Source organism: Puntigrus tetrazona, chromosome 17, assembly GCF_018831695.1.
Source record: "Puntigrus tetrazona isolate hp1 chromosome 17, ASM1883169v1, whole genome shotgun sequence".
Lineage (NCBI taxonomy): Eukaryota > Metazoa > Chordata > Actinopteri > Cypriniformes > Cyprinidae > Puntigrus > Puntigrus tetrazona.
The window spans coordinates 21,088,499-21,100,796 of record NC_056715.1 but is presented as its reverse complement, the minus strand read 5'-3'; the positions used below and the strand labels follow the sequence as shown (position 1 = coordinate 21,100,796).

General features: G+C 36.7%; 1 protein-coding gene across 7 annotated transcripts in view; it reads left to right on the top strand.

The window, feature by feature from the left end:
• Positions 1–12,298, top strand: part of tmem63c (transmembrane protein 63C) — a 38,496-nt gene that overhangs the window by 15,760 nt on the left and 10,438 nt on the right. For all 7 annotated transcript variants that reach the window (XR_006253084.1, XR_006253085.1, XM_043263650.1 and 4 more), the window contains exons 2-13: positions 464–743; positions 2,351–2,430; positions 4,309–4,396; positions 4,933–4,970; positions 6,669–6,811; positions 8,543–8,594; positions 8,701–8,809; positions 9,475–9,548; positions 9,680–9,760; positions 9,830–9,950; positions 10,140–10,273; positions 11,127–11,249. Coding sequence is in view for 5 of the 7 variants with exons in the window: in XM_043263650.1 (XP_043119585.1) it covers positions 510–743; positions 2,351–2,430; positions 4,309–4,396; positions 4,933–4,970; positions 6,669–6,811; positions 8,543–8,594; positions 8,701–8,809; positions 9,475–9,548; positions 9,680–9,760; positions 9,830–9,950; positions 10,140–10,273; positions 11,127–11,249 (1,277 nt within the window). In the remaining 2 variants the exon portion in view is untranslated. The remainder of the gene's footprint in view (positions 1–463; positions 744–2,350; positions 2,431–4,308; positions 4,397–4,932; positions 4,971–6,668; positions 6,812–8,542; positions 8,595–8,700; positions 8,810–9,474; positions 9,549–9,679; positions 9,761–9,829; positions 9,951–10,139; positions 10,274–11,126; positions 11,250–12,298) is intronic.

Below are 12,298 nucleotides of genomic sequence, written 5' to 3'. Positions count from 1 at the left end.
CTGAGGGTAAAAATAAGAAATCTCTCTTTTTTTCATCTCTACATTCTTCAAGACAGCATGAGATTAAATTGAGATATCTCCTGTATCTGAGATATTTCTCCAGAGAGCAAATGTCTCAAACTGCGCCCTATAACTATGTACTGCATTTAAATTAATCACTTGATACAATGCACTTATTATGTACATACATTATACCTAAATGTAATTACATCCATAATTTTTACATTTATAATTACACTGTTAACCCATCTCTTATACCTTAACCCACCTTTAAACCTGTGCCTAACCTTACCCGTATCCCATCTCTGTAGCAGCAAAAGTGTTTTAAAAAGTTACACAGAGTGTTTTATATTCCCAGATTGAATCATTTTGTGTTTTTTCTTCTGCAAACGAGTAACTAGTTGACATCCTCATTTGAGAACATCTTTTCATTATTCTTTTGTCTCCCGTTGTCTCTCCTCAGTGATGCTTTGACGTTGGAAGGGCTTCCTGAGACCCGTGCCACTGCCATGGCGGTGCGCTTTGACCTGTGGGGTACGGCTCAGCCGGTGTTCGAGTCCTGGCCCGCGGGCGGTGGCAGTCATGTGGAGGAGCTGGATGTGAGGAGTTTCCTGAGCTCACTGATGGAGGAGAACAGCACAGTGGAGAGATGTTATCGCTCTCACTCCCGCAGCAGCGTCCTGCAGGGCTTGCCTTTCGGAGGAGTCCCCACCGTCCTCGCCATCAACGTCGTTCTGTGGCTGGTACAACATAGTGAAAAAGTTCTTCAGCATCGTTTAGCTGCAGTTGCATGACATAAATGTATTTGATTTACTGATCAAGCGTTCAGTCTGTGCAGTGACATTGCACTAAACAAGCCGATATGTAAGAAGGTGTGAGGTGCTTTATAAACTAATATAAGAACCTTATAATCAATCCTTTGGTGCACTGGTAACCAGAGTAATTCCATTAAAACTGGTGTAATATGACCTTGTTTCTTTAATTTCATTAATACTCTAGCTGCTGCATTTTGTATCAATTGCAGCTTGACTACAGTAGCCTTAGGCAAAAAATTTGTTCCTTAGCATCATTAATAGATAAAAAAGGACAAATCCTGGCAATATTTCTCAAGTGAGAGAAACGTGTTGATTAATCTGAGACTTAAAATTCAGATCACAGTCCAAAATGACTCCAAGCTTCTTTCCCTGTTTGTTTTTTAGCTTGTAAAGCCAAGGAACCCAGGTCCGCTTCGGTCATATCCCGCTGTGCTTTTTTTTTTACCCACAATAAGAATTTCAATTTTATCTTTGTTAAATTTTTAAAAATGTACATCCATTCATTTTACAATGCTGTTAGGTGTGGTGATTCGTGCAAACTACACCTAGTAAAATATGTTTTAATTACAGTGATATCAGTGACAATTTTAAATATTCTTCTGGTGCTTAATAAACATTTCTTATTATTATCAATGAAGAAAATGTGTAGTGCTTTAGAATTTCATTGAAAAATACAAAAATGTTTTTTTTAACAAAATTCACAATATTTACTGTAAATAGAATTCTATTAATCACACTTTTGAACAATTCAAAACATTTTGGGTAACGCTTTAAGGTGTCCTTGTTACATATATTACATGTATTTACTTTTAGAATAGCTATTAATTATCCATAATTACATGCAAGTACAAAACGTGATTTTTTTTCGTCTTACTGACTCTTAAACAATAGTATATGCACATTTGACTTCACCCTGACAGCCAAATCAGATTATTCTGAGCATGAATTAAAACCGTCAGGCTCAAAAGAATGAATGGATTATGTAAACTATAAACAGACGGAGCGTTATTTTTTTTTCAGTTGTTTGGTGACATTTCTGGGTCAGAAACGACACGCTTCACCTTTAAGAGTGAGCTGTGAACCAGCGGCATAGGAAGCTCAGTAGAGATCTGTAGCTTCCCAGCAGTCAGTGTTTTAAGTTGTCTTCTTTCCGGAGTCATTATGAACACAAGTGTGCATGCAGACCTCACTGCCTGTTAGTTTCCAAGACAACCACTCACCTCGTCTCTCTCCGGCCAAAGAAATGGCTAATTATTACTGCCGGCCAGGGGTCTAGCGAGCGTAAGTGCTTTCCTACACAAATAGTTCTTACTCTATTTGTATCAATAGCTTTGACACACATTTAAAGCGATGCAGTGACTTCTGGGTATATTTTGGATTATCTGATTAGGTACACCGTGCACATCATTTACTAACAGCTTCCCTTTAAATCAATACATTTTTTATGTTTCTATGTATTTTTTATTTATTATTTATTAAAGCCACCCCAAAACACAATACGTATGCTGATGTGGTTTGGCATCTCTGTATTTTAGTTCCTGCTTCTGATCTTCTCCTGTCTGAGGAAGGCAGCGTGGGACTACGGCCGCCTGGCTCTGCTTATGGAAAATGACAGGTATCATCTCAGAACTGTTGACTGTTTGAAGAATGCATTAAGATGTAAATAATTGAACAACTGTGTGTGGTGGTGGAGTGAACTGAATGCTTAGCAGGTCAGCGTGAGATCCTGGTGCCACCTGCTGGTTATGATGTTATATTATTTGTCTGATTATTTGGTCTAAAACATATATTATTAAATATAATATACACATATTGTTTATATAAATACAATGTATACATGTAATAAATATATATATATATATATATATATATATATATATATATATATATACATTTATATATTGTATTTATATAAGCAATATGTTTTATGTATATATTGTATTTGTTCTTCTGTATTTCATTTTAAATGCTATTTGCATTTGCATTTGTATTTTTCTCATATTTTCTACAGACTTGTTTCTTGAAAAAAAAAGAACGAAATTTCAGCTCGCACACAAACAGTGTCCCTGTGGGAGCAGTGGGCGGAATTCAATCATAAGTCTTAAGACTTCTGTTGCAGCAGCGCTGCTTTATTCTGCATCAGCGTGTAGCATTAAAGTCTTTGTTTGTGCGAACGTGAATACAGCTGATACTTAGTGAGTGTATTTGCAAAGCATTGCATCAAGCCATAGAAGAGGAAGCGCCGGCTTTCACAGAAGTAGCGTTTTTACATTTTTATGCACTGGCGTTTCACCTGCTCCTTTTCTGTAATAGACCTGGGTGGAAACGCTTGCAATTATTCTGATCTTGAGGGTAGTTTTGCATCTGGGATTCAATTAGGACAAAAAAAATGCTTTCAGGCCTATCACTGATATGAGTGATGGGACTAACAGCATACTCTTATTCACTGACTATGGCTATGGCTAGTTGTCACAAGGGTTATTTAATATGGTATGGCGAATCGAAGGTTAATTTGATTTAATTTAAATGGATGTTTTATATGCGTTTATCATTTCGGTTTAGGGAAGTCACATTCACTATTAAGCCAGACTTTTTTTTCCTCAATAAACTTCTAATTTTCTGCTTACTAAGTAAGTTAGTTATGTTTTTGGTATTGGGTAGGTTTAAAGGATCTAAAATACGGCCATAAACATTAAGGCATTAACGTGCTAATAAACAGCCGGGTATGCTACTAATGTGCATACTAATATAAACTAATGTTGTCATTTACATTTTTGTTTTGTCTTCCAGTTGTTTTACTCTTGCTGAAAAGCCATTAAACATAATGCTTTAATATAGAAACGTAGAGGACTTTTGAACTTTGATGGAATTTTAAATTTCAAGCAATATGTGGGAAATATTTAATACCTTTTTTGTAGCCAAGGGTTAGGACTTTATGAGAAACATGCATTAGTATTATTATTAATATTTGATACTAAGATTTAAAGTATAATTAATATTTATTAGTACAATTAATCACATACGGAATAAAAGTTTTGGTTTGCAGAATATATGTGTGTTCTTTACATATTTATTTTGTATGTATAAATAAATATATATCTACATGTCTATATTCATATTCACATTATAAATAAATATATTAAACATATAAACAAAATTTTGCTGAAAACTATACAAGCAGGTGTATGTATATATATATATATATATATATATATATATATATATATATACAGTACATAATATATATGCACAGCTCACATTCATATATTATGTAAACAAAAACTTTTATTTTGTATGTGATTAATTGCGATTAATCGTTTGACAGCACTAATATCTATAATATACAAAATATACCCATCTTAAAAAAATATGTAGTAAAAACTGTGATAATTTGCCCCAGTCTGGTCTAACCCTACATAGGGTTCATTGACTGTGTGAGATGTTGTTTTAAAGTGTTACCTCTTTAATTTTATCGTTTGTCTTTCTTCTATAGCTTGACGTCGCTATTCTATGGAGAGCAAAGTGAGAAAGAGAAAACCCCGTCCGAATCCAGCCCATCAGACTCAGAGAGCAAGGACATGGTGAGAACCTTTTTTAAAGGAGAAAAAAAAGGAGACAAACAGCATCGGAGACATTTAAGAAATGCTTGATCACTCATAAACAGGACCCACAGGGCCTTGTCGTCATCGACGGCGCCCCCCGCCTAGAAACAAACAAAAGCATGAGTACGACTAATAGATTGTGTTTTTAATGTCGCTATCATCTTCTCTGTGACGCGTAAGGAATTGACATTCAGAGGCACGAACAAAGTTCAATCTGTCGACGTGGATTATTACAGAGCGTCGCCCCAGAGCCGATGTCATATAAAATAGCCCGTGCGCTTAGACGCTATTTTCATTTATGCACACTCTTCTGACCTCACTCTCCGTCTCCTCGCGTTTTATGTGCAATGACAGTTCAAGACATCGCAGCCGCGTTAAAGATCTCGCACGGCTTTTTCCACGCGTTCACTTACAGGCCAAACGATTCTGACAGACGCTAAGCTAGCCAGACGTGCGCTTTTTTTATGTGCCAGACCTTTTTATGACACCGTTGTCTTCCCTCCCTCTCTTTATAGGGCTTCTGTTCCTGGCTCACGTCTCTGTACCACATGAAGTAAGTGTGCAAGAAACGCATGCTGATGTCATCAGCTAGCGTCCTTGTTTGCTCATGTTATATCTCATTAAGAAGGGAAAACACAGGGTGAAGGTGGACCAGTGTCTGGGCACGCTCAAAAGCCTTTCTGAACCGTAAACCAGCCGCTGGTCTGTCTCCACGGTCGCAGAGATGTTATTTGGACGACTCAAATGGCACGTTGGTGCCATATTTAGCTGGTTCCCTTAAAAGCTTCTTGAACTCCCTGGCGACCGAGAGGCCATGCTGAGAGTTTCCTCACTCTGTGTGAGGCGAGGACGGAGGGAGTGTGTGTGTGTGTGTGTGAGGGCTCTTTGTAATCATAATAGCCCTCAAAGCCCTCATGTATTTTGTGTGGTCTTTTAAAAAGGCCGCCATATATGTATTATTGAGCGAAGTCAATAATACACTGGATGTTTGATGTTTAGGTTAACTAGCGCAGATCTAGCAAAACCATGGTCATAGGTTTGATTCTCACACGAGTCAATAATATGTTCACGATTGAAAAAAAAAGAAAATCTTTTACAAGGAAAAGCAAAAAAAAAACAGCGTGCCACATGTTTGTTCTCATGTTGGTTTCATGTGGTTTTGAAAAACTTGAATCTACACTACCATTTAAACATTTGGGGTCGGTATGTTTTATGTTCATCAAAAATACAGTAAAAACAGTCATATTTTTTAATATTATTACAACTTAAGACAACTGTTTTCTATTTTGAAACACTGTAAAATATGATTTATTCTTGCGATGGCAAAACTGAATTTTCAGGAGCCATTACTCAGTCTTCAGTGTCACATGATCCTTTAGAAATCGCTGTAATATGCTGATTTGGAGCTAAATAAACATTTCTTATTATGATGATGTTGGAAACAGCTGGCGAATGTTTTTTTTTTGGAAATTATGATGCATTTTTTTCAGGATTTTTTGATGAACGGAAAGTAAAAACAATAACAGCACACTGACCGCAAATGTTCGAAAAGTAGCCTGATTTTAAAGTAAAGCCTCAGTTTGCTGATTCTTAAATCTCATGTGGTTTGCTGGAACCGTAAAGCAATAAAAGTGTAAAAACGTATAAACAAAAAATATAAAAACAATTACATATATTTAAAAAAAATTATATATATAAAATATATTTTACAAATATCATGAATTATTAATTTATAAATAATTATACTTTTAGAAACTTGCAACACAAGACCTTTATTGTAGAAATGATCTGATATTTTAAGAGATTTATTGACCATGTCATGGGTCTTTGTTTTCGTTTCTGCACATTGGTTGAACCACAATAACAGACGATGCCAAAGTAATGCTTTTTCTTTCTTTCTTTACTTGACTTTTTTATGTTTTACAAATATCATGAACATAATGATACTCACAGAGACTTGCTGTAACACTGATATTCTGATATTTTAAGAGATTTATTGACCGTAATCCATTGTTTTTGTTGTTTCTACATGTCGATTGCTCCACAAGAATCCAGAGTAGATTTTGGCAGAATCCAAAGTAGTCTTTCTTTTTTTGTTTCTTTCTTTCTTTCTAGGAGGTTCGAAACGTTAAAATGATTGATATGTTTGGATTGCAAACTCTTTGTATGACTGTATAGTATTAAAGAATGTGCATTAAGTTGTTGACCCACATACTGATGACCTTATTATTTGTTAATTAAATCCCCGTAGGGATGAAGAGATCCGCAGTAAATGTGGCATCGATGCGGTCACGTACCTGTCTTTCCAGCGTCACATCATCCTGCTCATGATGGTGGTGTGTTTGCTGTCACTGACCATCATCTTGCCCGTCAACCTCTCCGGGAACCTCCTCGGTACCACCACCAGATCCATAACTGCTTGGTTACTATTTACTCTAGTAGTGCGCAGCCATAAAGGATTCATGACGACAGACACAACACGTTTGGTAACCAGGAAAGGGCTGTAAACTTTAAAACAACATTACGTCTTAATTCATCAGTGCTCTTGCACCTAAAAACAGACTTCTTAGGATAGTCTCGTGAATTAGTTTTGACAGATTGTTAGTGTTAGAGTGAATATATTCACTACCGTTTAAAAGTTCGAGGTCAGTCAGATTTCTATTTTGAATTAAAGCCGGTCTTTTGAATGTACTTCTTATTCCTCGAAGGATCATGAAGTTCGCCGTCTATCAAAATGTAACTGTTTTTAACATTGATAATAGTTAAGAATAGTTTCTTGAGCAGCAAAGCAGCATATTCGATGATTTAAATGATAATAATACTTAAGCATAACAGTTTTTCTTGCATTTTTCTAAAATCTGACCGACCCCAAACTTTGACAGCAATGCTCATGGCACAAAAACATGCCAGAGTGCCCTGTTTAGCACAAAATACATACAAACAAGTACATATTGCTACAGTTTCCATAAGAAGCGAACGCTAGTGGCAGTAAAACTCTAACGCCTTTTATTTATGACGCTAACCCCAATCTGCATAAAAGGTATTTGAAATGGCTCTGTTGCATCGACAAAAGCATTTTTCATATCAGTTTTGCATTTGTTAACACTATCGAGTAGGTTTATGGTTGGATTTGGTGTTGGCCATATTTCTATCATGATAGAGCATTAATTTTGCTGTCCACTGATATTTCAAATCTGACCGCCTCCGATACGTACCCATATCAATGTAATAAAACGTGCCAGGGTTTACGTACAGAACGTGTGTTTTAGCGCCACTCAGTGGACATTTCACTTTGAAACTGCAGCGAAACTTGCGGCAAGGCGGTACGTAGTTTAAAATTGCACGGAGGAACGTATTTTTATGCGACCAGGTTGGTATTTAAACCTGCTTAAATGCATCAAATGTAGCTGAAAGTTGCGCAATTTAAAAAAGAACAAAGCTGGGAGAATGCGTAACGTTTGAGTATGGTTTCGCGGATGCAGATTCCGCGTGGGCCGGTCGATGAATGACTTCACGAAAAGCCTGGGAAAACTCTCGAAGATGTAGAAGAGCTCAGTCTTAACCCTCCATTAGTGGACGTGTGTAAAAGCATGATTCAGACCACCCTACAGTGTTTGAAGATGGTTGAGAGGCACGATGGAGGGTTAGAAGGCCAAGTTAAATATGGGAAAGGCCTTGACTTTCCACGCCACAAGAAGAGCGTTGTGAAAGCCACCGGCTTTACCTCTTGTTGTTTTCAGACCTGCAATAAGCTTTTCATGTGACTTTCATACGACCTTGGTGGCAGAAGTTTACTGCGGTCTTCTAAAAGTGTTAAATGTGGACGTGTGGTAGACCAGTTTGCGGTGGAGCTTCGGAGCCGGCTGGTTAAAACAGGGTGGGGGTTTTGATGCTTACTGTCATCTCTACGCAACAATTTAACACTGTATTTGTGAAATAAACCGAGACATTCACAAATTTGTCATGGCAACCGAACCCAAAGCATAATGACTGAGGTGTAGCGAGTTTTTTATTCCACATTCAGTTTGCGCCGTACCACACAGGCCTCAAATTACTTTCAGAGTTTTATTCTTGATGCTGGTACGTGAGAAAAGCATGAAATGTTACACAAGTTGTTTGTTTCAGGAGAAAGCCCGCAGAATTTTGGCCGAACCACAGTGGTTAATGTCCCCGCACAGTAAGTTTGTTTTTTATGACCTGAAAACGTATAGCCTTGTTGTGTATGTACATATTTGTGAAGTTGCTGACATGATCTTGATAGCTTTCTTTTCTGTGTGCGATAGGAATATATTTCTGTGGCTGCACAGCATCTTCGCTCTGCTGTATTTTGTGATCACAGTACTGTGCATGGCCCATCATTCCTCACGACTGGAATACAGAGAGGATGAGAAGGTGAACAGCTGTATTCATGCGCATGTGTTATCACACCTCTTTCCTGGTCTATAAGGGGCACTGCTTGCAGACAGTGCTTGTAAACTGACAAAGGACATGTAATGAAGAACAATTCAGGTCTGAAATGGGTTTATATATTTCATTTAAAAATAAAATGTAGTAATTAATATATGCATTTTATATCAATTTATATAAATTATTTATCAATTACATTTTTAAATAAATAAATATAATTGTATTATGCAGTTTTATTACAGTTTTCTTTATTTAATAGGAAACCTGAATTTAATGACAAATAATAATTAAATAATAAATTATAAATTTATATATATATATATATATATATATATATATATATATATATATATATATATATATATATATACACAAACTGAATTATGTATTTATAAATCAAACATTTATTATTAATTTAATAATGTAATTACAATTAAATGAACTTTCTGTGCACTTTTAAAATTGAAGATTCCAGAAGGGGGGTTTAGAGATGTGTAAAGTGTGTTTAGTTGTAGTTCTTCAAAGAACCATAAAAAAGAAACGTGTTTCAACCAAAACACTTCAATTCTGTTCATTTCTTGGCTTGCAAGCACTGTATTTCTTGAATAAATGCACTTCTAGCTTTCATTTTTGATCTGTTGTTGCTGCAGGTGGCCAGAACTCTAATGATAACTTCGATTCCCAGAGAAATCTCAGATCCCGGCTTGATCACCAAACACCTGCAGTGAGTGAAGAGCACAGATTTATTGCTCGATCTCCACATTTCAGCATATCTGATGCTAAATATGTCAACACCACTGAGGGCATTCAGTTTACACTTATTTAAAAGCCACTGTCTCTTCTATCTCCAAACAGTGAAGCCTACCCCAGCTGCACCGTCACTGATATCCGCTTCTGCTTTGACGTGCAAAAGCTAATGAAGCTGGACTCGGAAAGGTCATTTGCGTTAAATAGAGTTGACAGATATTGCATATAAAAGCCCTATTAAATCCACATCCCTTACAGGCGAAAAGCAATGAAAGGAAGGCTGTACTTCACAACCAAGGCTCAGAAGGAAGGCAGGATCATGATCAAGACTCACCCTTGTGCACAGATCTTCTGCTGTGATTTATGTGGCTTTGAACAGGTAAACGTCTCTCACATAGTCATTATAGTTGTCAGAATGGGGATATATTTGTATATGTACAGACTGTATTATTGCACCTCTTCATGTTGGCCACTGGAGACCACCATACACCAACTATCAGTCACGGACCGCTCTGAGAGGAGACGTGATACACATCTCTCGTGTTTTACGTCCTTGTCTTTTCTTCAGGTGGATGCAGAGCAGTATTACAGTGAACTGGAGGAGAAACTTACAGATGAGTTTAATGCAGAAAAGAACCGTATCTCCATGAAGAGGCTGGGCATTGCTTTTGTTACCTTCAGAGATGAGAGAATGACCGCAGTGTAAGTCACATGGATAAATAGCTGATTATTGAGAATAAGCGTCGTACTGTAAGCATAGTAAGGAGTACCGCCATTTAAGAATATGAAAGTATTTTTCAATAAAACTTTAAAATGAATCACATTTGCTGATTGAGGTCAAAAGTTTACACACCCTCTTTATTCATCTGCTACATTTTAATAACAATGTAACAATACACAAGAGGGAAAATGCATATTATTGTTTATATAGCACTGACCTTAATAAAATATTTCACAAGAAGATGTTTAGTCCACAAGGGAAAATAATAGTTGATAAAAATTGACACTGTTCAAAAGTTTACAGCCCCATGATTCTTAATACTGTGTTGCTTCCTTGAATTATCCACAGCTGTGCTTTTTGTTTAGTCACAGTTGTTCGCATGTCCCTTGTTTGTCCAGAATAGTTAAACTGGCTGCTGTTCTTCAGAAAAATCCTTCAGGTCCCACAAATGGTTTTCCAGCATTTTTGTGTATTTGAACCCTTCCCAAAAATGATTTTGAGATCCATATTTTCATACCGAGGACAACAGAGGTACTCATATTCAACTATTACAGAAGGTTCAAACACTCTCCAATGTGGAAAAACCATGGTATTTTCAAATACTAGATATATACGCATAATTTAAAAAAAAAGAATATATGATTATCCAAATCAGTCATCAGTTTGATTTCTGTCATGCCATTTTTTCTGACTTTTATTTATACACACACACACACACACACACACATATATATATATATATATATATATATATATATATATATATATATATATATATTTCTCTCGTGCCTTATAGCTTAAATACATTTAAACTCTGTGCTTATGTTCCTGTAGTATTGTGAAAGACTACAGCCGAGCTCGCTGCCGCCACAGACCCCAGCAGTCCAGCATTACCACAGTGGTGCGGTCCCATCAGTGGGGCGTTTCTTACGCCCCGGCCCCTAATGACATCATCTGGTAAGTCCACACGATAGCCACCTCAACAGCTATATCCTGAAACGGAAAAGAGAATAATAACCGCAGCGAGGTTGTTTCGTCTATGAAATGATCTTGATTTACAATGCTTTATATGATGTTTTATTTAACGTTTACTAAGTATACAGTGATCTGCAAGCTGAAGTCATATATATTTTTCACGACATGCTTTGTTCCAGGCCATTACACTCGGATCTGAGAGATGAAATTGGATTAATTAAGTCTCAATCTGAGTGTGTGCCTAGACAGCCACTGTGAAAGCCATTATATCTCTTACATAATATGTGTTGAGAATCATATATTGAGTGAGTGTGAGTGTGTGTGGGTGTGTGTGGGGGGGCAGTGTCAGCCTGTCTTTCTGCTTGACTGGACAAGTGTGTGTGTGTGTGTGTGTGTGTGTGTGTGTGTGTGTGTGTCTATGCATTTGTCTGAATTCAAGACTTTCTTTTTTATGGATACAAGCTCTAATGTTGTAGCATGTTTGTTCTTATTAAAACAATTTATTGAAGTGTGACTGTTTTCCAGTTCAGTGTAGCCCGTGAGTTCAATGTTTTGTACCACTGCATTTATAGAGTACATGGTTTGGCAGTTTTGGAAAATTATTCAGTGGAAACAATTACTTTTAAAAAGGTATTCGTTTGCATTTTATGTAAACCTCATTCTCGTTGTTATGCCTTTCATGTTCATTGCTATTACTTAAAGTGACAGTTCACCAAAAAATAAAGATATTTTTCTTTAATGGGGCACAATATACAATACAAAAGAAGATATTTTGTTTCTGTTCATGTAATGAAAGTCAAAGAGATTCAGAACAACAGTGGACATCATTTCCTATAGTCACCGATACAAAAATGACATATTAACTTTTAACCTGCCTAAGCTTTTTTCAAAGGGATTTCTGACACTTTTCACTGGTTTAAGATGCGTTTTGAGGCGGGTTTTGAGCTGGAAGACCAGATGGATGCTGAACACTGTTTGGTCAGTTTCAGAGACCAGCAAAAACCTCCGCGTTTATGTGACAGCAGCTGAAC